This window comes from Danio rerio, chromosome 8, assembly GCF_052040795.2.
Source record: "Danio rerio strain M-AB ecotype USA chromosome 8, GRCz13ab, whole genome shotgun sequence".
In the NCBI taxonomy this organism is placed as follows: Eukaryota; Metazoa; Chordata; class Actinopteri; order Cypriniformes; family Danionidae; genus Danio; species Danio rerio.
The window spans coordinates 1,108,759-1,134,039 of NC_141028.1; the positions used below are offsets into that span (position 1 = coordinate 1,108,759).

Here is a 25,281-nt window from a genome sequence, read left to right on the forward strand (position 1 = left end):
ATGGACTCTTAATGAAATGCCGGATTTATTATTGTCAAGGAAACTCTGAACCATCATGTAATCTGAACCAAAACGATGGATGAAATCACATGATGCAGTTTCACTGAAATGGTTTCATTTAAACGGACCTCAGATCTGCAGTGTTCACTCTTTAAAATTAACATTTGAGTAGCTTTTACAGCAGTTTTAATTATCGGTTATTTAATTACACATTTATTTTTGCATGTTATTATTATGATTATTATTATGTTTGGCCTTTGGGAAGGGTTTTGATTCTGGGGTTTGCTTTTTTTGTTGTTGATTAATTTATATTTTAAACCAGGAATCCTGTTTTTTTTTTTTTTTTTGTATCTTATTTAGGACTTTGGATTAATTTGCAACAATAAAATAAAATTTTAATTAAATAAGTAAAAAATCTAATTAAATAAAAATAAGTAAAATAAAATAAATGTTATAAAATACAGTAAAACTAAATAAAAGTACAAATAAAATTAATATAAAAATGAAATTAAAATAAATGTAATAAATTAAATAAAAATAAAGCATTAAAAGTTAAATAATTAATATGAAATAAATCTAATTAAATCTAATAAATAAATAAATTAAATATAATAAATAAATAAATAAATAAATAAATAAACAAACTATTCTTTGAAGAACCAACAAGGAATTTTCATAATGCTGAACTTTTTAGCTTCCTCAAGAGCTATTTTTTAAAAATTGAATGACCTGAAGCACATTGTTTCAGAACCTTTTTGGGGGATGAAGAGACTGTATGATCAATAAAAGTCTGTCGAAGCCGTTAAAGCACATCAGTCGTGAGGAGTGTGTGATCATTGGTGTGTTTCCATCATGAGATGCTCCCTCCGCTGTGTGTTTTGGGCTCTGCTCTTTCTCTGTGTTCTTCTGCTGTATCGTCAGTCCTGCAGGATTCACATGCAATCTGGCATCCCAAAAGATGGAGATCTGGAGCAGGATTTGCTGGAGCTCCAGGACCAGCACTTTCTGCAGCTCTCCACCAACCTCAGCAGACTCATACAAGGTTATTATAGAGCTGCATTTTAATATGAGTTCAGTAACACTTTAGTTTAGGTCACAATTCCTATCATTTACTACCTACTGGCTTATTACCTGCCTATCATTCAGATATTAACTGTGCAGGGTGTATTAGTAGCTAAAAACAGTACTATCTTATTCTGCATCTCTATTCCTATCCTAAACCGTCTTGTCACTCAGCCATCAACTCTGTTATCCATCAACTCTATTAACCATCAACTCTTCTGTCCTGATCTCAGAGCTGCGGGGCGAGCTGCGCCGGTCTGCGTTTGCTCTTCCAGAGGATCAGCAGGAGCTGCAGGATTTCCTCCATCAGCAGATCCTCCGGGCCGAGAGCAGATCTGCAGACCGGCTGGAGGACGAGTTTATGGTTCTGCCCTTTCAGAGCTTCAGTCTCCGCAGCGTCTGTCAGTTGGAGACCGGCCTCAGCAGACGACCAGAGGAGGCAGAGCTCAGACCTGACCGCAGGAATGAGCTGAACGAGGCTCTAGAGGCGGCGCTACACCTGCTGAACCAGCCGGAGCCTGGAGACTCACAGACCAGGAGGATTTACTCTCCTAAACACTTCTCTGAAGGTCAGAGACACGCAGAGATACTGATTTCTGAAGCGCTTTCAAAAATAACATACTGATGCAATGCGATATTTACTTATGTACCTACAGTATAGGACTTTTTTGGCCAATGCAGAGACCGATTTGATTAAAAGAACATTGACCAATACCAATATGACACCAACTTTAACCTTCAGCTGGTACCAATACCAATGTTAATGATAAAAAAAAACATTGACCAATATCAATGTAATGTAAATGCAAAACATTTTCCCATACAGATTTACAAAAAAAAAAAGAAACTTAATCTGGTACTGATACCAATTTTAATAATAAAAAAAAAACTAACCGATAACAATACTGTTACTGATTTTAACAAAAAACCTTTGACCGATATAGAGTTTAACAAAACCTTCAGCCGATACCAATACAGATTCCGATTTAAACAAAAAAAAAACCTCAGCTAATATCAGTCTCAATATCAATTTTAACAAAACACTGACCAATAAAGAAAGACTTTAACAAACTTTATTCAACACCAACACCAGTTTTAACAAAAAACCTTCAGCTGATGCCAACACAGATATTGATATGAACAAAAAAACGTGACCAATACTGAATTTTAACAAACTATCCGATACCAAAATCGATTTTAACAAAAAACCTTTGACTGACACCAATACAGATACAGACGTTAACAAAAAAAAAGAAAACTGCAGCCAATATCTATACTAATACCAATTTAAAAACAAATCATTGACCAATACAGAGTTTAGCAAAAACCTTTGACCGATATAGTTGAACAAAACCTTCAGCCGATACCGATACAGATTCTGATTTAAACAAAAAACCCTCAGCTGATATCAGTGTCGATACCACTCTTAAGAAAAAAACTTACCAATAAAAATACAGACTTTATCTGATACGAACACCAACTTTAACAAAAACCTTCAGCTGAAGCCAACACAGATATCGATATAAACAAAAAAAACATGACCAATACTGAATTAACAAACTATCCAATACCAATAATGATTTTGACAAAAAACCTTTGATTGATACCAATACAGATACAGACTTTAACAAAAAATAATAAACTTCAGCCATTATCGATACTAATTAAAAAAAAAAACCTTTGACCAATGCAGTTTAACAAAAACCTGACCAATAACAATACTGCTACAGATTTTAGCAAAAACTTGTGACTGATATAGAGAACAAAACCTTCAGCCGATATCAGTTTCGATATCACTTTTAACAAAAAACTGACCAATAACAATACTGACTTTAACAAACTTTATCCGATACCAACACCAATTTTAACAAAAAACTTTCAGCTGATGCCGAAACAGATATCAATTTGAACAAAAAAAAAACATGACCAATACAGATACTGAATTTTTACAAACTTTATCCGATACTAATATCGATTTTAACAAAAAAAAACCTGACTGATACCAATACAGATACCAATTTTAACAAAAAACCTTTGACCAATATAGTTTAACAAAACCTTCAGCCGATACCAATACAGATGCCGATATCAGTATCGATATCAATTTTAACAAAAAACTTTGACCAATAAATAGACCGATTTTAACTTTATCTGATAACAACACCAATTTTAACAAAAAACCTTCAGCTGATGCCAACACAGATATTAATTTGAACAAAAAACCTTGACCAATACTAAACAAACTTTATCCCATACCAATATCGATTTTAACAAAAAACCTTCAGCCAATACCAGTATCGATATCAATTAACAAAAAACTGACCAATAAAGATACTGATTTAAACAAACCTTATCCAATGCCAACACCAATTTTAACAAAAAAAACCTTCAGCTAATACAAATATTGATTAAAAAAAAAACTTCAGAGACTGGAGACTTGCAGAAATGGAGGAATTACTTTCCAAAACACTTTGGTGCAGGGAGAAAAACTGATCCTCCTGATGACTATCAGCACTTTCTCACATTAAAATTAATAGAACTAACAGATACCAATTTTAACAAAAACAAATTTTGGTTGATACCAATATTAACAACAACAATAACAACAGCAGCAAAACCCAAACTTTGGCCAATAAAAAAAAACTAATTTAAACAAAACACTTTCATCAATACAGATACCAATTTTAACTAAAACAAACTTTGGTCGATACCAATATTTACAACAACAACAACAACAACAATACTTCCATCAATAGAGATACCAATTTTAACAACAACTAACCCTGCAATAGTCCATGTCAATTTTGGTTAATTGAATGAAAACTAATGCAGGCAACTTCATTTTGTTTAAAACTGTGATCAGCCTTTCCAAAACCCATCTACGTGTGGAAAATTTGCATACACAATTATAAACCAAAACTAGACATTTCCACCAAATTACAGGTTGAAATGAACAGGTTAATTCGTGTTTAAAGCTATTTGAATATCAACCGTATCGAGGATTTGCCAAATGCAGTCTAAATATCAATAAATAAATGCCTCATTCTCTACATTGGCAGGAATCTTTCGCACAGAGAGGGACACAGGAACTATATATGATCTCGCGTTCAGAGAAGACAATGTTCCAGACTTCAGGAGACTGGTTTTCTTCCGTCCGTTCGCACCGCTGGTCAAAGTCAGAGAGGATCTGCTGGACGCCTCACAGATACTCATCAATATAATCGTACCGTTGACCAACACGGTGGACACGTTCAGACGATTCATGCAACAATTCAGGTAAAGCTCATTTTACCCATGCATGAAATACAGCACTGCTTGAAAAGTTTACAAAGCCCTTGAGGATTTAGTGAAGATGTGCTGAGTAAGATATCTTTACATGAAAGATCTTTAAATATAGTTCACGAGACAAAAGCCGAACGGAAATTATTAAAAAACCTTGTGTTTTTTTGTGATGGTTCATCAAACATCATGCATTAAGAGCCGCATTAAGAAAACTTCTGAACAGAATGTTTTTTTTTTTTTTTACTTATTGCATTATTTATTACATGCATATTTACTACATGCATTATTATACTTCAGAAATAACAGCAGATTGTTGCATCTCTTGTCCAGGAAGATGAATTAATCTTGATCGTCAATGATGACCTTCAAATTCCAAAAGTTTTCACCCCCCGCTTTTAATCATAATAAAAAAAAACAAACAATTCAATTCAGCTTTATTTGTATAGCGCTTTTACAATGTAGATTGTGTCAAAGCAGCTTCACATAAATGGTCATAGTAACTGGAACAGTGTGGTTCAGTAACTGGAACAGTGTGGTTCAGGTTTTAGTGTTTAAGTTCAGTTCAGTTCAGTTTAGCTCAGTTCAGTGTGATTTAATCATTACTGAGAGTCCAAACACTGAAGAGCAAATTCATCGATGCGTAGCTCTACCAATCCTGAACCATGCGAGGCAGTGGCGACAGCGGAGAGGGAAAAAAATTCACCTGATAGGAGTGAAGAAAAAAAACCTTGAGAGAACCAGACTCAGTTGGGCACGACCATTTTAATTTCTCCGCAAGCCAAAAGTCTTGTGCAGGGCTTCAGTCACCGTGGTGGAGGCTGGAAGATGGCCTCAGCGAAGACTCGTCTGTCCCTGGAGCGTCGCTGGAATCAGACTCATGTTCTCCACTCCCCACGACCATCAGCGCAGCAGCAGCTCAGGATATGGCCTGGTCCCGGATATGGAATCCTTGGGATCATCTCGTCGCTGGTCTTGGATCCAATCAGTGACTCCGCATAATCTGAGGACCTCGGGATGAGTATCCCCAGGTGGAAATAGAGAATAAAGAAAATAATTAGCGTAGCTGCTGTTATAGTGTATATAAACAAGATGCAGAAGCCTGTGTGGAACCCGCTGTGTGATGCACTGAGTGTGTGCTTTACTAAACAGATAGGTCTTTAATCTAGTTTTGAACTGGGAGAATGTGTCTGAGCCTCGGACGTTATCAGGAAGGCTATTCCAGAGTGTAGGAGCCATGAAAGAGAAGGCTCGACCTCCTTTACTCGATTTTGCTATTCTAGGTACTACCAGAAGCCCTGAGTTTTGAGATCTTAAAGGTGCGGGTTGGATTGTAGCGAGACAGAAGGTTGGTTAGATAAACAGGAGCTCGATTATTTAAAGCTTTATAGGTGAGGAGTAATATTTTAAAGTCAATATGAAACTGAACAGGCAGCCGGTGTAAGGAGGAGAACATTGGGGTGATATGATCATATTTTCTAGAGCTGGTCAGAACTCTGGCTGCTGCATTTTGTACTAATTGAAGTTTGTTAATAGAGGATGCTGGACAGCCAGCAAACAGAGCATTACAGTAATCCAGTCTCGAAGTCATAAAAGCATGGACTAGCTGTTCTGCATCTGAGATGGATAGCATACTTCGTAATTTAGCGATATTTCTCAGATGAAAGAAGGCAGTTTAGACAGAAACAGTTAGATTGCTGTCTAATATGACACCCAGATCTTTTATATTAGAGCTAAAGCTAACTCTGTATCCCTCTAACTGTAGATTGAGTTGTGAGATCTGCTGTGTACAGGATTTAGGCCCAATAAGTAATAATTCTGTTTTGTCTGCGTTTAAGAGAAGGAAATTGTTGGTCATCAAGTCTTTAACATCTCTAATACACTCAGTTAGTTTAGACAGTTCAGACGTCTCGTCAGGTTTAGTTGAAATATATAATTGAGTATCATCTGCATAGCAGTGAAAGCTGATCCCATGTCTTCTAATAATGTCTCCCAGTGTAGCATGTAGATTGTAAACAGCAAAGAGCCTAAAACTGATCCTTGAGGCACCCCATACTTTACTGGGCTGACTGGTGAAGGCTGTCCATTAATATTCACAAACTGGTACCGGTCAGCTGAGTATGACTTAAACCATTGTAGAGCCTGTGCCTGGACACCTGTAGACTTTAAGCGATTTATGAGGATATTGTGGTCAATGGTGTCAAATGCCGCACTAAGATCGAGTAAAACTAATAGTGAGACGCACCCTCGGTCAGCAGCTAAGAGTAAATCATTGGTTATTTTCACTAAGGCGGTAGATCTACACCACAACAGTAGATCATGAGGAAAACACACACAGTATTGAACACTAAGGGTTCACAAACTTTTGCACAGGTTTTTTTAAAATAATCTCAGTTATGGTTTTAAGTCTTGTGAACAGTTTGTAAAAATTCATTAATTCAATTTCCTTCAGCGTATTTCCTTATTTATCAGGGGTCGCCACAGTGGAATGAACCACCAACTATTCCAGCATATGTTTTACGCAGCAGATACACTTCCAGCTGCAACCAGTACTGGGAAACACCCATACACACTCATACACTACGGCCAATTTAGTTAATCAAATCCCCTATAGCGCATGTATTTGGACTGTGGGGGAAGCTGAAGCACCCGGAGAAAACCAATGCCAACACGGGGAGAACATGAAACACCAACTGACCCAGCCAGGACTTGAACCAGCAACCTTCTTGCTGTGACGCCACAGTGCTAACCACTGAGCCAAAGATTCGAGAGGTGAAGAAATCCTCTGAGAAGAACTTTACTTGATTTTAAATGTTTTGCTATCCATTAGAAATAACAGCAGATCTTTGCTTATTTTGTCCTTGGAGACAAATTAAAAGTACATTTTACCCGGATCTTCAAACGTTGAAAGTGTTCACCCCCTTTTCTTAATCATCATCATTAAAAAAAAGCCTCACAATGGTGGTTCATCAGGTAAACACACACAGTATTAAAAACTAAGGGTTTACAAATGTTTGCATCGGGTTATTTTAATCATTTCAGCCAGGTTTTTTGTCATCTGAACAGTTTATGTAAAATATCTTACTCGGGACATTACTAAATTAAAATAACATGCAATTTGGTCTCTCGTTTTAAGTTAAAATTACTCAGTGATTCTGCAAGGAGTTCACAAACATGCTTGATTTATGTGTGTGTCAGCGAGGTCTGCATTGGTCAGGATGGACGGACGCATCTCACCGTGGTGTTCTTTGGGTCTGAAAAGATGGAAGAAGTGAAGGGAATTCTGGACGTAATATCGAGGTAGGATGATCTACTTTTTTTTGTGTGTCACTCTTTGTGTGTCACTCTTTATTTTGATGGTCTGTTTGTTGAGTTTAGGCTACATTACATCTACATGCCAACTAATCCTCATCAGATTACCAGTAGACTGTTAGCTAAGGGTTAGGGTTAGTGTAAATTGACATGTACTTGCAAAGTTTCTTATAGTCAGTTAAATCCCCCATAGCAAAATACCTCTGGCCCAGATCTGGCCCACACCATCAGCTTTAGTTTGGCCCACATGCCGCAGTGAATTACGGTACATGATTGGACCAAGTTTGGCTTCCATACAAGGGCCAAAGATGGACCATATATGGACCAAGTCTCAATCCGCTTTTCCACTGCACACGACATTTGGACACGACTGTTGGAATACGCCCCCTTGTGGCAGTCGCACAGTATTTTCAGTGTTGTCGTGCACCATGGGAGAGAAGCTGACTTCACGGTGACCGAAATAAAGGAGGGCAAAAGCAAGAGCCTTTATTCTCTGTGCGTTTACATGGTTTAATGAATGAATGAATACTATAAACTCATAGACCGCTACAAATATTGGAAGAAAGTAAATTAATATATATATATATATATATATATATATATATATATATATATATATATATATATATATATATAGATATATAGATATATATAGATATATAGATATATAGGAAATTTATATATATATATATATATATATATATATATATATATATATATATATATATATATATATATATATTATTATTTTTTTATTATTACTTTCTTACTTGCGTTTAAGAACAGAAATGTTTATATATATATATATATATATATATATATATATATATATATATATATATATATAGATATAGATATATATATATATATATATATAGACTTTTTATAATACAAAAAATAACCAAATAAACTCCTATTTTTCATCTCATATACGCACGGACCTGCTTGTACAACACTAAAATACATCACATCCGGTCGGCCGGTCGCACACGGTCTATTTTATTTTATATTTCAACGGATCCGCAGCTCAATTCGGATCCGAATTTTCCGCATACGGAGATGATCAGAACTGTGCGCAGCTCTCAGACTGCTCTGCATTGATATGAATGACTCCCGGTCTGTCGCTTGTCGTTTGTTGTGTGCAGTGGAAAGGAGGCTTCAGCCAAGTTAATAACCCATAACTGGGCCCGAACTGGGCCAGATATGTTGGTGTGTCACGACTGCAAAGAATTTGATAAACCCATGAAGCTTTGCGCTTTATGGCCGTGCTATTTTTCGTGAATTTTTTCTTTACTCAAAAATAGTTTAAATGTTTTTTAAAAGTGGGTCAAGTTAGTCCAAACTTACATGGCCCGCATATACATTTTCAACATCTGGGCCAAATACTACATTTGATATTTGGCCTAAGTCTTGTGTGCCGCTTTAAAAACGGTGCTACCTCTGCCAAAGCTGGGCCATGTTTGCCCCACATGCTGTATGCCAGTGCCGGACGAACGCCTACTGTGCCAGCTTTAGGCCAAATCTGGGCTAGACTTTTTTTGCTACCTGGGATGTCTGTTTAGCAGACAGACTATTAAGCAGACAGACTATTCATTCATTCATTTTCTTGTCGGCTTAGTCCCTTCATTAATCCAGGGTCACCACGGCGGAATGAACCGCCAACTTATCCAGCAAGTTTTTACGCAGCGGATGCCCTTCCAGCCGCAACCCTTCTCTGGGAAACATCCACACACACACTCATACACTACGGACAATTTAGCCTACCCAATTCACCTGTACCGCATGTCTTTGGATTGTGGGGGAAACTGGAGCACCCGGAGGAAACCCACGCGAAGGCAGGGAGAACATGCAAACTCCACACAGAAACGCCAACTGAGCCGAGGTTCGAACCAGCGACCCACTTGCTGTAAGGAAACAGCACTACCTACTGCGCCACTGCCTCGCCGCAGACAGACTAATAACACTCAAATGAGAAGTAATTGGCATGTAGTAACTTTTAGTCTACAAAATGTGCAATAGGGACCATCAGAATAAAGTCTTCCTGTAAATTGTTCTACTGAATACAAGATGAGTGTGAGTGTGTGTATGCGTGTGTGTGTTCTGCAGGAGGATGAAGTACAGGAACATGACTCTGATCCATCTGAATGAAGATTTCTCCAGAAGTCGAGCGTTGGATGTTGGAGCTCGAGCCTGGAAACATGACAAAGTGCTCCTGTTCTTCTGTGATGTAAATGTTCACTTCACTGCAGAATTCCTCAACTCCTGCCGCATCAACGCGCAACCAGGTAGAGAGATTTTAGAAGAGAAATTCAACCAATTTGCATGGTTTTAAAGCTTTGAATATTTGTTATAATATGTACACAATGAAGGTCAGTTGGTGTTTCTGTGTGGAGTTTGCATGTTCTCCCCGTGTTGGCGTGGGTTATCTTTAGTAAAAATTACAAATTGTTCCTCTTCCTAACAAGAATGCATGATCATATGCCCCCATGGCTTTGCTATCAATACATGTGATTATAATGGAAATCAATGGGGCAAAAACAGCACCAACAGAACCAAACTTGAAAAATACACAAGGGTTATATGGGTTAAAGCCAGTGTGTTTCATGTGATCTCAGACTGTTGGAGGTCATGCACTGAACTCTTATTGGTGTGTTTGTGCGCTGTCGCAGGTCAGAAGGTTTTCTATCCAGTGATGTTCAGTCTGTATAATCCAGAACTCCTCTACGGCCAGCACGTTCCTCCTGCTCAACAGCAGATGGTAAGAGCTCTTAAAGTCACTGTCAGCAGCCATGCTTCCATCCAAAGATGTAAATTAGATGTAATATCGCATTAAACATTTGAGAATAAAGCCGAGCTTCCAAACAAGAGTAGTAAATCATCAGTTTCATGCACTGATATCGCTGAGAGGAGTGTAGTGTGCGGCACTGTTGGGATTCTCCACTGTGCTGTTTGTTCTCCTCTAATAATTGAGCTGCGCATAAAGAAGACCAAGACCAAATGCAATGAACGAGGAGGCTTCTGGAGACGTGAGACAGGAGCGCAGACTGATGATCAAGACAGCTCTGGAGGGAATAATAATAGGAGAAGAACACTGAAGCACTGTGATGACGGACTGACAGAGGGCTGAGGCCTTTTACTGCACTCTAAAATTATTGTTTTGACAAAACAAAACAAAATTAATGCAACAGCTTGCATTAATATATTCAAGTTACGACAGCATCTAACAAAATGAGGTTCAGACAACAAACTTTATTATGTTAGCCAAATATTTTCCTCCTTAAGGCATTTTCACACAGCAAAAAACTCAGATTTTTAAATCAAGTACTCAAAATAAGTTTTTAAATTAAAATAAAATAAAAATTAAAGTTTTTTGTTTGTTTTCGAATTTACTGTTCATGCTTGTAAGAAAAACATTGAACAACAATATTTTTGTTTACTGGTAATTTTTTATTTGTATTAAACCACAGGTTTCCTTTTTTTACAAAACAAAAACATGCACTGTCCCATATTATCAGTACAAAAAATAACAAAACTCAAAAATACAAATCCATTAGTGTGAATTTCATTGGGTTGCTACAAGTTAAATATTGTTTTAAAGTAACTGACAGATAAATTTACCTTTAAATTAGCCGCAATTTTAAATGGATATAATTATCAATATTTCGAAAACTTAATAAACTGTTAATAAACTGTTTCGAAAACTTAATAAAGTTATTCTGGCTACTTAAAAGTTTTAATCTAATCAGCATTTTAGAATTTTTAAGTTACAACAGTGTATTAAACTATGTAGTGGTAACAGAGCTCTTGAGTTATTTTTTAGAGCAGAGGTGTCAAACTCAATTCCTGGAGGGCCGAAGCCCTGCACAGTTTAGTTCCAACTCTGCTCCAACACACTTACCTGTAGGTTTCAAACAAGCCTGAAGGACTCAATTAGTTTGATCAGGTGTGTTTTATTAGGGTTGGAACTAAACTGTGCAGAGCTGCGGCCCTCCAGGAACTGAGTTTGACACCTGTGCTTTAGAGTGATCAGCACAACAACATTACACATCTGCAACAATTGAAGGCTGCGAACATGGAGAACTGCAGACCAACACTAATGACGCAAACACCCTCTCTCACACATTTATATCTGCAGACCAACATTAACCTTCCTGCTGTGTTCGGGTCAATCTGACCGATTTACAACTGAAAACACTCATAAATATTGTGTGTTATTTCTGATTGCCTTGAGATCTTATTATATCCTCCACAATATGCACTTAAACATATAGAAGTGATGATGACCTCTTTCATTGAATTTTGAGTGCTTTTATCAACTTTGTTACACCTGTGGTGTTTCCGGTCAAAAGTGACCACCATAGGAATAAATGAGTTTCCAGACTATATTCACTCCTCAGACTGCACAAATTCATACCAATCTCTGGGTCTAGCAGCACTTTTAGCTTAGCTCCAGGGACAGACGAGTCTTCGCTGAGGCCACCTTCTAGCCTCCACCACGGTGACTGATGCTCTGCACAAGACTTTAGGCCAGCGGAGAAATTAAAATGGTCGTGCCCAAATGAGTCTGGTTCTCTCAAGGTTTTTTTCTTCACTCTCCTATCAGGTGAAGTTTTTTTTCCCTCTCCGCTGTCGCCACTGCCTCGCATGGTTCAGGATTGGTAGAACTACGCATCGATGAATTTGCTCTTCAGTGTTTGGACTCTCAGTAATGATTTTAAACCACACTGAACTGAGCTAAACTGAACTGAACTTAAACACTAAAAACTGAACTACACTGATCCAGTTACTATGACTATTTATGTGAAGCTGCTTTAACACAATCTACAAGCGCTATACAAATACAGCTGAATTGAATTGAATTAGCTTAGCATAAATGTTTTTATTGGATTAGACCATTAGCATGTCACTCAGAAATGGCCAGAGTAAAACTAGTGCTAGTGCTGTGTCCTTAATCACCGTCTATACACTCATTCACTATTCAATACATTAGTACACTATTATAGTGCAATTGAAGGACTAAATGAAAGTTTGAGCAATTAATACACAGGAAAGGATACAGTTTGTTGGTGCTTTGCTAGTTGAAAAATCATTCAAATGGGTTTAAATTTCAATCTCTTTGGTCAGACGCGGTGATGGTTATTTTAACGAGCTGTTTATTGCTAACAAAGCAAAGTAATTTGATTTCTGTCATCTATTGTTCATTTTGTAATGCATTTTCAGTGCCTATTTGTGTTTTCACTGCAGTTATTTTATGTCTAATTTTATAAATGCATGTTAAACACTACTTTAAGACAAATGTTCACAGTTAAAGAGTGTTGATTAAAGATTTGGTGGTGAAAAATGTTTTTCGTGCTAATTTAAAAGCAGTAAAAACAGAGCGGTCAATATTGACCGGGAACACTAAAGTAAGGGGTGTGATGGGAACATGACAGGAGAGTTAATGATGCAAACACACACACACACACAAGCACACACACGCACACACATCTGTCAGATCATCTAATAGAAAACTAACATCACAGCACGCAGACTGATGTGAAGCTGAACAGGTCTAAATGCATCTGCTTGTTGAAATCACGAATGTAAATTTGACTCCTCCCAGAAAACAAAAGTAAAATGCATGTACATTGGGTTATATAACCGTCAGTGATACAAGCACAAATGCATAAGCAGCTGAAGGCCACAGACGACAGTTTGAAATGTTTGTTTCGCATTATTTTTGACAGTGAAATGATGAAATTAAACTGTTAAATTAATATCAGACGGCAGCATTAACCACAGAAATGCAGCACTGTAGATGATCTCTGTGAAAAGAGGAATAATAATAGAAAAATATAGCAATCCATTCATTTACAAAAGACATATTGTTTTGTTTTTAGGAGAGTGTGTTATACCAACACAATCTCACGGCAATTCGTAACTTTTTCATTTAGTGGCTAATTCGTACAAACTCGTACGATCTAATTCGCACATTTTAGTACGATTTGCGTATCCCCCAATGACGGTTGGGTTTAGGGGTGGGGTTAGGTGCCACGCCTCCTTTTTAAAATCGTACATTTTCTTATGACTGAACTCGTACGAATTTGTACGAATTAGTCACCAAACTGCCAAAACGTAAAATACTTACGTTTTCTCATGAGATCAGGCTGGTTATACACACATTAATATAAACCCTTTACAGCTTTGAATGAGGTCTTGCACGTGTCTGTATGACAAAAATAGAGGTTTAATTTAGCCTGTGATAATTATAATCACGTATCAGCCTTGTGTGCTTGTAATAATTTACAAACTTGCATATGAAATTATTTGAATGCCAAACATCACATATAGCTTATGTTTTTGTAAATAATAATGTAACATACAATGCAGCGTATCTGGTGCTTTAGTTGACATAACCTAGTTAGATTTTGCATATAGTGCTTGATTTAAAGATCAGAATCATATCTGTTTAGCAGAGATGCAGTCATGTGGTTAAAAGCAAATGGAAAATGCTTTCAGAAATCACAGAGCTATTGGATCAGAAAACACACGAGGTGACCGGCTGTAAATATCAGTCTTTATATATCAAATACATCCTTTCTGTTGATCTGCAGGTGATCAGGAAGGACTATGGATTTTGGAAGGATGATGATTTCAGCACGGCGTGTCTGTACAGATCAGATTTCATGAACGCAGGTATTGGAGACTCTGTGATGTAGATCAGTGGTCACCAACCCGTTGATCGCAATTGACTAATAGATACCCAAAATGACAGAAGAATATGTTAAAAAAAATAATTTAAAAAGTATCTTAAGTGATGCATCTCTCTGTATTTACTTTTTGCAACTGCTGCAAAAATTGACATGTAGAGTTGAAGTCAGAATGTATTATTTTTTGATTATTTCCCAAATGATGTTGAACAGATTCAGGAAATGTTCACAGTATTTCCTCTAATATTTGTTCTTCTGGAGAAATCTTATTTGTTTTATTTTGGCTAGAATAAAAGCAGTTTTTAATAGTTTTAAACTCGCTTTACAGTCAATATTATATAATTATAGAATATATATATAAAAGATTGGTAAAAAGGTTTGTATATGTATATATATATGTATAAACAGGCACTTCATATTTCATGCTTCATGCTATTGAATACTTCATATTCAATTTCCCCCCTCCAAATGTCACCTAGTTGTCAAGTTTTGTTGGTTGCATCGATTACAAAATGTAAAGTAGATTAAACTAGTGCTTTTAAAAAGGCCATGAGCTGGAAACGCAAATGAAAACCGCAGCTTTATGTTTCTGTCATGATTTAATTGTGTAGATCTTCAGCTTTTAGATTGGGCCGAAACAGGTTGGTGAGCACTGGTGTGGTTAAATCTCTCAGATCATCTAATCTTCATTGTTGACTTTTCTGAAAGGTGGATTTGGTGCGTTTTCGGCGAGAGGAAGTGACACAGCAGACCTGCATCTCTACAGGAAGTTCCTGCACAGTGGTATGATGGTGGTCCGGGCTCCGTCTCGAGGCCTGTTCCTCATGTGGCATCGGACTGTGTGTTCCTCCACTGAGGCGTTTCAGCAGTGTGTGCAGAATAAAGCTCTGAATGAAGCGTCTCATGCTCAGCTGGGACTGAGAGTCTTCCAGAAGCAGATTCAAGAACATCTGAGCAAACGACAACACATGCAAACCTGATCAGCCGCTCTTACCATCTTATAACTGCTTATAGGCTTATAATGGCTTATACTGAATTTTTAGGCAGTGTAAAGGATGTTGTAACAGCTATACACCAGTTGTAATCAATTAAAATCAGCTGTACACAGTTATAACGGGCACATGACTGAATATAATAAGCATACGACTGCCTATAACAGTCACACAACTGCCTATAACTGGCTTACAACTACCTATAACTGGCAACCAACTGCCTATAATGGACACATGACTGAATATTTTGAGCATAGGACTGCCTATAACAGTCACACAACCACCTATAAATGGCTTACAACTGCCTATAACTGGCAACCAACTGCCTATAAATGTGCACACGACTGAATATAATAAAGCATTACAATAATATATAACTTTTGATCGGAGTTATAACTGCTTGTAATAGGCTTATAATTGCTCAAGCAGTTAAAAAGCAGTAATTAGCAGTTGTATGATAGTTGTAAGCTGTTATAACCCAAGTACAAACAGTTAAACACAGATAAAAGCCAGTTGAAACCAGTTATCTTGTTACCAGCTAGCTTGTTTACCAAACCGGTGGTTCCGATTGCATTTGCAGTATAAACCTGAAATAAAAGTTACGATGTTGTGTTATTACTGTTATTGCTGTTTTCAGACTTAAAGAAAGAAGCATTAGATGTTTGTCTGTTTTTACCTGTCTGTGTGTTTCAGAATGTTCACAGAACATTTAAGCAGTAATGGTTCCATAATTCATTCATCCATTCATTTCCTTTTTGGCTAATCCCTTTAGTAATCAGGGGTCACCACAGTGAAATGAACCGCTAACTATTCCAGCATATGTTTTACACAGAGGATGCCTTTCCAGCCGCAACCGAACACTGGAAAACACCCATACACACTCATTCACACACACACACACACACACACACACACACACACACACACACACACACACACACACACTCATACACTACGGCCAATTTAGTTGACCAATTCCGCTATAGTGCATGTGTTTTGACTGGATTCATTCAGTCATTTTATTTTCAGCTTAATCCCTTTTTTAAACCAGAGCACCCGGAGGAAACCCACGCCAACATGGGGAGAACATCCAAACTCCACACAGAAACGCCAACTGACCCAGCCGAGGCTCAAACCAGCAACCTTCCTGCTGTGAAGCGATTTAACTACCTAAGGCACCATCATGACGCCATAATCAAAACAACTGAATAAAAACTCTTTTGATGTTCACTTAAAAAGCATGACTGAATGTCTGAGTTTTTTAAATGCAATAAAATGCTTATAAAAATACTTTATTTTTCAGTTTTCATATTTGTAACCTTTAAAAATAAGATATTGCACATTAAGAGGTTTATCACAAAGAATAACATTTGTTTTAATTGCAAGCTAACACAGAATTGTGCCTTTATAGCTTCCTCCTCCCCCTTCCCAGAAATCTTAGTATAAATCCCTATTTTAGGGCTGTTCTCTGATTTGCATGTTAATAATCTTTCTTGCAGCTTTCATTTTACTTCTATTTTGACTGTCAAAATTGTCAAATTTAAACAGGATATAGTCTTTAGCATCTCTGACATTTCTCCCCTCTGATTTTGCAGTTTATATTTTGTATTTACATCATTTTTGTGAGGAAAACTGACTCTTTTATTCTATAATGATGAGAACGCAACAGCACCAGCGAGTGCTGAAAGAGGAAACTGTGGGCGGAGCCCGCGGTGATTGACAGGCAGAGGGATTGACCTCACCATCATGCGATATGAAGTAACCGGAGGTTAATAACGGCGACACACGCGTCAGACACGGGAGAAAACTCGAAGATTCAAGCTTATTAACAAACTACAACGACGGAAACCCATCGGGTGACACAACCGCTGTTGATGCTCAGATTATCTCCAGCTTAACTGAAGTAGTGTGTGTATGTGTGTGTGTGTGTGTGTGTTTAAGTTTCGCTGTCGTTGATAAATGTTCAGCAGTTTGATGAGCAGAAGCCCGGTTGCGGAACTCAGAATGTTCGAGGCTCGAGGACTCTGGAGGGTTTGTGTGGACGTCAGCTGTGTGTTGCTCGGTAAGACCCGAAACACACACTCACTCAAAACACACACACGCGGCTTATTATTAGCTGATGACCCGCGCTATTCTTATTCTTATTCTCCAACTGTAGATTCTGCTTCCGCCACTGACTCGATACAATGTTGCAACTTCACACAGACTGACGGGTTTATTCGCGCTACAATGTTTCAGTTTGATTCTAAGAATAGAATGTGCGGCCAGATGAAAGTACAGTAAGTGTTTGAACTGTAAATGTTGACATAAGCAGTGTTTGCATTACATCCGCACTGTAGGAACAGTGTCCTTCACACACTCAGAGCTGTTTGCTTACATCCATTCACAGCACATTACATTCATAGTCACTATTTTGTTTCTTGGTCTTATACGAGTTGTGTGTTTATGAGCAGGTAATTCTACAATAAGGAAACTGTGATTGCTTATGAAAGAAATGTATAGGAATGTGCAAATAATCAGTGGAGTCAGGCAGACGCAGAATATAACGCTACTCTTCTTTCTTTGATCTCAAATGTTGAATAGCTTTTTGGTCTTAATATTTTTCCCTATTGACAGATAATCACATGTCATTGTAAGCAAATATTTTAGTCATTCATAGTATATACTAGTTCTCAATCTTGGTCCTGGAGGTCCGGTGTCCTGGGCTAGCTAATCAAGCTCTTACTAGGCTTTCTAGAAACATCCTTGCAGGTGTGTTAAGGCAAGTTAAGCTAAAATGTGCAGAACACTGGACCTCCAGGACCGAGTTTGAGAACCCTTGGTATATACTATAGTACTTCTGCTTGGGTGATTCATTCAATAGTTGCCATGGTAACACAACAACTATAGTACTATAAACAAATGAACCAATACTGTAGTTTTTTTTTATAGCTTTAGGGTGTATCAGACTACAATACACCAGTTTACTGTTGTAAAAACTAAAAGTATACTACAGTATTTATTTATGTTTATCATGAGAGTTAGTTCTGCAGTATGCTGGAGCATTCATTAACAAACATTTGTAGATACTATCACACACTTTACTTTAGTGTAGTTGAAAACACTATAGTATTTACTGTAAACTATTATAGTATTTTTAAAATCTGTGTATTTGTCTTGTGTTAACTACAAATGCACCCAGCAGTAATTATTTTGCTTTAACAAGGGTTAATTCCTTGAGTTATCCTCCAGTCAATGCGTCTTGATTTAAGAAAATGGCAGTGTAGAATTGTTGTATTGATCATACTGGATATTCTACTGGAGATCATACCTTAAATGCCAGATATTAAAGAAGTAAAATGTATTAACCTTGTAAACATGTGTATGTGGCGACACAGTGGTTAGCACCATCGCCTCACAGCAAGAAGGTCGCTGGTTCGAGTCCCGGCTGGGTCAGTTGTTGTTTCTTTGTGAAGTTTGCATGTTCTCCCCGTGTTGGCGTGGGTTTCCTTCAGGTGCTCCGGTTTCCCCCACAGTGCAAACACATGCGCTATAACTATTTATAACTAAATTGGCCGTAGTATATGAGAGTATGTATGAATGAGGGTGTATGGGTGTTTCCCAGTTCTGGGTTGCAGCTGGAAGGGCATCTACTGTGTAAAACATATGCTGGATAAGCAGCCTGTGGTGACCTCTGATAAATCAGGGACTAAGCCAAAGGAAAATGAATGAACAAATGATACATATGTATATTCATATTCATGCACACACTTTTAAAAGAATACTTATACCAATATATTACCCATCAATGAGTCACCCATCAGTCCAGCAGACTCCAACAAGCAGAATTGATTTATTAAGACATGTTGGTTAGTCTGCAGTCATACAGTGTCTTCAAGCTCACGAGTCTGCAAGAGCCTACAGGAGTTTCTTACAGGTCTTACAAGTTATTATCACAAGTCTGAAATCAAGTCTAAAAATGGGTCAAAGACATCCTTTCCATAATATGTTTTTAGGCGGAGGGGAGGAGTGGCTAGGTTGAGATAGCTAAGAAAAGCATGCAAATGAAGGAGGTTGGTAGGTGAATAAACTTGCCAAGCCACTGACCACACAAGTTTATCAACAAAAGGGTTTCTTTGGCCTGAAAGTATTACTAAAAGACAAACTTTTCCATTATATTTAAATGCAATATTTTATACATTTTTAAAATCAAAACTTTTTTACTTCTCCAGTGTTTGTATTATTTTTAAATATAATAATATTCAGATATTTGAGCTGGAAAACAAGCTCTTTTTTGCACTATTTGTGTAACATACATGCAATTACAGATGATCTAGCTGTCTTTCATTCATTCAGTCATTTATTTTCAGCTTAATCCCTTTATTAATATGGAGTCGCCACAGCGGAATGAACCGGCAACTTATCCAGCATATGTTTTACACAGCTGGATACCCATCACTGGGAAACATCCATACACACTCAATCACACACATACACTGCAGACAATTTAGCCAACCCAATTCCCCTACATGCTTTTGGACTTGTGGGGTAAACCCCAGCACCCGGAGGAAACCCACGCCAACACGGGGAGAACATTCAAACTCCACACAGAAACACCAACTCACCCAGCCGAGGCTTAAACCAGCGACATTGCTGTGAGGTGAATGTGCTACCCTCTGCGCCATCGTGCAGCCCCGCTCTAGCTGCATTGTGTGCACTTTTTCTAGTAGATCACGAGTAGTGTGTTTGTGAGCAGGTAATTCAATGAGGAAACTGTGATTGCTAATGAAATGAATGTATAGGAATGTCAGAATAATATGCGGAGTCTGAGAGACACAATACAGTCTTCTTTGTCCTCCTCAGCTGTTGAACAGTGTGAAGTGAACTGATTATTAAGCAGGATTGAGTCTCCTCAGCAGAATGTGCACTGAAAGGCCGTTCTTCATTCTCATATAACTGTACAATACTGACTAACAAACACACATCAGCTGGATGTTTAATATCCGTCCGTTTGTGTTTCTTCACAGAGACTATTACTAAATAGTATTGGGAAATAGAGTTAGTGTGTCCCAAACTCTAGTATGTTGAAAAAAGTATGCTAAAAGTTCCCGGATGGTTAACAGTTTCAAGTAAAGATGTGAAGTGTAGAAGTATCCGTACATTAACTGCTAATATTACCCACAATACACTGTACATTGGTGGTGCATTTGTTTAGAACTACAAACTTGGGTAAAAAAGTCTAAACAAACTACAAACATGGCGGACGTGAGACCCATTGTTGAATACCTTTGAGATGAGGCTGATAACTTATTAAAAGCTCATTGTGGTCTGACATTTTTAGAATATGTTTTCTTTCCAAAGCAGATTACTGAAAACTGATATTTTAGGATATTTAGTGGTTTGCTTTAGTGATTTATGAGTCTCTTTAGTACTGTTAATATTTTTAGCAGTCTACTTTTAGCTCCCAATCACTAAAGTCCTAAATGTAGCACTGACCCAACCATTATTTTTAAAGAAGGTCTCCTAAATCTGAGCTATTTTTGGCCTTCAGATGTTTTGTGAACACCTACCCTGATGACATCTTTATTTCTGCTTCTCTTCTAGCCGGACTTCCGTTTGCGGTGCTAAATATTCAGCACAGACCTTTCAAAAGAGGCTTTTTCTGCAGCGATGACAGCATCAGATACCCTTTCAAAGAAGATACCATATCCTACCAGTTACTGATGGGAATAATGATACCACTGGCACTCCTGCTAGTAAGCCACAATCTGCTTTCTTTGTTTTAGGAGCTTTATTTGCCGCAAAAGTCTTCAGCCCATCATTAAATCTGTTAATATACTCATGTAGATGTGTGCAAATATTTATTTATTCGTTCAGCTTTCATATTCATCTAAATAATAATGTGCAAATGTTTTCATGATTTATGTGCAAAATACAGTTTGTAAAGCTTTTCTGTCTTTTAATAGATATACTATATGAAAGACCTGCTTTTTTAACCAAACAAGTGACTCTCATTGGATTTGTATTGTAAACCAGTGTAAAACCTTACAATAAGGTTTCATTAGTTATTTATTTATTTCCTTTATTAAGCCAGGAGAGCACATTGAGACAGTACTGTCTCTTCTTCCAGTGAGACCTGGTCATTAGACCATTAATACATTAGTTAATGTATTACTAACGTTAACTAATTATGAACGATAGTTGTGCAGCATTTATTAATCATTGTGCAACATTTACCAATGCATTATTAACATCTGGATTCATGCTTGTTAATAGGACTGAGTGGTCTCTCCAAAATGTAATTTCACAAAATGAGAAAGTTTATTTCACGGTAAGGATATATTTAACAATATAGTTTTAAAATAAAAGGTGGTTATTCCAGAAAAGGTATAAAAGGGCTTTATATAATGAATAAGCTTGAATATTTAGGAAAAGAAAAGGACTTGATCTTGTTAAAATATAAATGTATGTAATCTAGTTTTAAATTAACAGTGATAAATAAATTAATATAAATAAATATAACTCAAAAGTCATATTCTTTGGTTTTTGGAATGATAAAATTTCAGAGAAAACTCTAGCAGCCCAGGGTGTCAGAGACATTAAACCTATAGCCTTTCTGAGCACTGGCAGATCCCAAAGTGATGCAAATGCTACGGGCAGGGTCTCGACGACTGTGTCTTTGTGGATCCATTCAAGCCGAAGAAACTCTTTTGTTGATAAATTTGTGTGGTCAGTGACTGGACAGGTTCGCATTTACATGACTTGTTTAACCACCTCCACCTATAAACTCTGCCCCCTCCTAAAACATAATACACAGAGGATGATCTGCTCAATTTACACTTGCAGACTCATGTGGACTTCTTGAAGCTGCTGTTTATCTACAGAACAACTTACACATCTCAATAACGAATTCTGCTTGAAACCAGGGGTCTGTTCTTCGTACCTCGCTTAAATGATCTAAGATGATTTTGCCGATCCTGGATCTTTTAATCTTGATAACTGATCTCTCGCTAATTTGGTTCTTCAAAAAAGTTTGTGAATCAGATTAAAATGTCTGGATGAACTGATCTGAGATCGCTGCGTGTGTTTTGAAGGACAGATCTATCGATCCTCGAAATCATGATCAGCAATGCAACGATTGGCTGACGGCACAGCAGCGTAATGACATCATCTGATTAATATTCAATTATCCATGTGAGCAAAATTACATCAAATTAGCAGTAAACGGTTTGTTAAATATGACACGCATTAACTTTCCACATTTGTTGTGAGCTGCAGGCTTTCCACTTTCACGAGTATTCATCATGTATTTCAATGCAAATCAATGTATTTAGTTCTACATTTAGAAAAGATTTTCTTTATTACAGTAGCCGTTTTTTTAATCGCTGTATGGAATAACTGGATGTTTACAAAAGCATTTTGATATTGGTAAAGGCGTCTGCAACTTTTGTGAAGCATAATCACTGGCATATTTACTGTCAAAACATGTTCATGACTGCATTAATGTATTATTTCTTTTTTTTTTTTAAGTCACATATTCTGCATTTCTATTATCATACACAAATTGTACTAAAGCGATCTAAAAAGTTCATATCAATACATTTTCTCTTTGTACTTTCATTTCCAGGGTGCAGATTGCATAAGTTTTGTTAATATAACTTTATTTATTTTATTAATAACTATAACTTTATATTTATAGTAAATTTCTTTGTACTATTTTCCCAAGTGTATATAACTACTACTTTAAGAAAACATCATAATTCGGTACTTTCTCTATTATCTTTGCTTGAACTGACCCGATCTAATCCTGTTTATATGAATTGAACCTGCTCCCGATCAGGTTTGAGCTAGCAGAACTGTTGCTATGACAACAACTCTCAGATCAGCTTTGAAGAACGATCCTGGATCATGTCAAATCGTCAATATCCAAATCCAGCTAACTGAGTAATCCACGCACGAAGAACGGACCGCAGGCTCCTGGCCTAATTTGGAATCTCATTTGACTATTTTGTATTTTATTTTTAACCTTATAAATATATTGAGCAAAATATGAGCACATTTATAATCCTATGCTGTCTATGCTGACATAGGGCCCTATCATACACCCGGTGCAATAAGGCGCAAGATATGTTTGGCACAATTTGATGTTAATTTTAGACCAGCGCAACCCTAATTTTCATGTTATGCATCCTGTTGTTTAAACCTGTTGTTTCCACCGTTTCCTCACTCCACCAAAGTAAAAAAGTAAAGTAAAGAGTAAAAGTAAAGTAAAGAGAAAGTAAAGAGGCTGAATGGAGGAGGCTCATTCTTTATCCTCATGCTGCAGATGCTCTGTTCAACTGTTTTCTCGCTAGTGAAGTGTTCAGTTTTTAAACTTACAGAATTGACATGTAAATAGCAAATGCACCATGGACTGACTCTTAAAGGGAATGAGAGACGAGACTCTGATTGGTTTAATGTAAATTAAGCTCAAAACACACCCAGAACTCATGAAGAGAATCAGCACAGCCCTGTTAGACCATGCGCTGGGGCACAGAGTGGATTTATCTGTATTTAAAATAGCAAAAGTGAATTCAGACACGGCCTTAATGCTTTTGCGCCATGTGCTTTACACTTTGCCCTTAGTTAAAATAAAGCCCATTATCTTTAGCAGCTCCTAAACTCTAATGGCTAATGCACAGACGGCTGCTTCTCACTCAGGGCTGCTGTTTATGCTAATGAGATGGAGAGATGGGAACTAGTGGGCGGGGCTTTCCCCCTCTGATGACACGTACAAAGGGAGAATGTCAATCACAGTGTTTCATTTATCAAGTCTGATTATAACAAATACAATAAATACATGTTGCGCATTAGAGGCTGCTGGAGATATTCACACACTGCTGACACACAACTGGGTTTACACCCTATATTAAAGTGATTTTTGCATAATAGCTCTCCTTTAAAATGTAAAACGTTATTTTTTAATTGAAAGTGTATTAGGTTTATAGTTACTACACTCACATATTTGTACCAAATTATTTATAGAAATAGACCAAAAAAAATTGATCAATATTTCTCTGCTCCACAGATCGTCTTTGGCGAGTGTTTTTCCATATATCTGCGATCCCGAGCGTCCTTCAGTTATGAATATGTCGCGTGTGTGTATAAAGCAGTTGGGTCATTTGTGTTTGGAGCGGCGGTGAGTCAGTCGCTGACAGACATCGCCAAATACACCATTGGCCGGCTGCGGCCACACTTTCTGACAGTGTGTAAACCGCACTGGAGCCTCATCGACTGTAAAGCAGGATATATCGAGAACTTCACCTGTACAGGAGACCCCACGCTCACTAACGAAGGCCGGTGAGTGTCTCGCCACACTCTACAAGTGAATATTGGGTGTTATTTTGCTAATAATGATGATGTGAAATGTTTTACTGACAGGCTTTCCTTTTACTCTGGTCACTCATCATTCTCCATGTACTGTATGCTGTTCCTCGCTGTAAGTCTGCATTTATGACTGTATTACTACTAAGGCAATACTTTGTCAAATGTTTCCCAAATGATGTCTAACAGATTCAGGAGTTGTTCACAGTATTTCCTCTAATATTTGTTCTTCTGGAGAAAGTCCTATTTGTTTTATTTCGGGTAGAATAAAAGCAGTTCTTAATTGTTTTAAACCCATTTTAAGGTCAATATTATTAGACCCTTCAGCAATATTAGTGTTGGATTGTCTACAGAACCACTGTTATACAATGACTTGCCTAATTAAGCCTTTAAATGTCATTTAAGCTGAATACTAGTATCTGGAAAAATATCTAGTCAATGATTAGTGTTATGCAAAAGTTTGAGCACCCCTATGACTGTATAGTAATGTGCTCTCTTTATAAGAGAAGATCACAGCAAAATTTCATCCGGTTTCTTGAGAAAGCTAGATAATGTCATGTTTTTCAGACAGAAGCCTGCAGTGTAGTAGTATTGAGATGTGTAAA

At 37.3% G+C, this 25,281-nt stretch overlaps 2 protein-coding genes and 1 long non-coding RNA gene across 3 annotated transcripts in view; 2 read left to right on the forward strand and 1 right to left on the reverse strand.

Moving 5' to 3' along the window:
- On the forward strand, window positions 1–16,617 carry csgalnact1b (chondroitin sulfate N-acetylgalactosaminyltransferase 1b). Its single transcript, XM_087264132.1, has 8 exons — window positions 1–1,042; window positions 1,296–1,631; window positions 4,122–4,338; window positions 7,540–7,641; window positions 9,760–9,938; window positions 10,323–10,411; window positions 14,247–14,328; window positions 15,051–16,617. Exons 1-8 carry the CDS (start codon window positions 853–855, stop codon window positions 15,320–15,322), a joined length of 1,467 nt encoding a protein of 488 aa, XP_087120258.1. The 5' UTR covers window positions 1–852; the 3' UTR covers window positions 15,323–16,617.
- Window positions 14,605–25,281, reverse strand: part of LOC141375561 (uncharacterized) — a 22,548-nt gene continuing 11,871 nt past the window's right edge. The window contains exon 2 of the long non-coding RNA XR_015497490.1: window positions 14,605–15,292. This is a non-coding gene — a long non-coding RNA (uncharacterized LOC141375561). The remainder of the gene's footprint in view (window positions 15,293–25,281) is intronic.
- Window positions 17,083–25,281, forward strand: part of plpp1b (phospholipid phosphatase 1b) — a 19,183-nt gene continuing 10,984 nt past the window's right edge. The window contains exons 1-4 of the mRNA XM_087264187.1: window positions 17,083–17,396; window positions 20,918–21,069; window positions 24,381–24,652; window positions 24,734–24,791. Of these exons, the coding sequence (XP_087120313.1) occupies window positions 17,294–17,396; window positions 20,918–21,069; window positions 24,381–24,652; window positions 24,734–24,791 (585 nt within the window). The 5' untranslated portion in view covers window positions 17,083–17,293. The remainder of the gene's footprint in view (window positions 17,397–20,917; window positions 21,070–24,380; window positions 24,653–24,733; window positions 24,792–25,281) is intronic.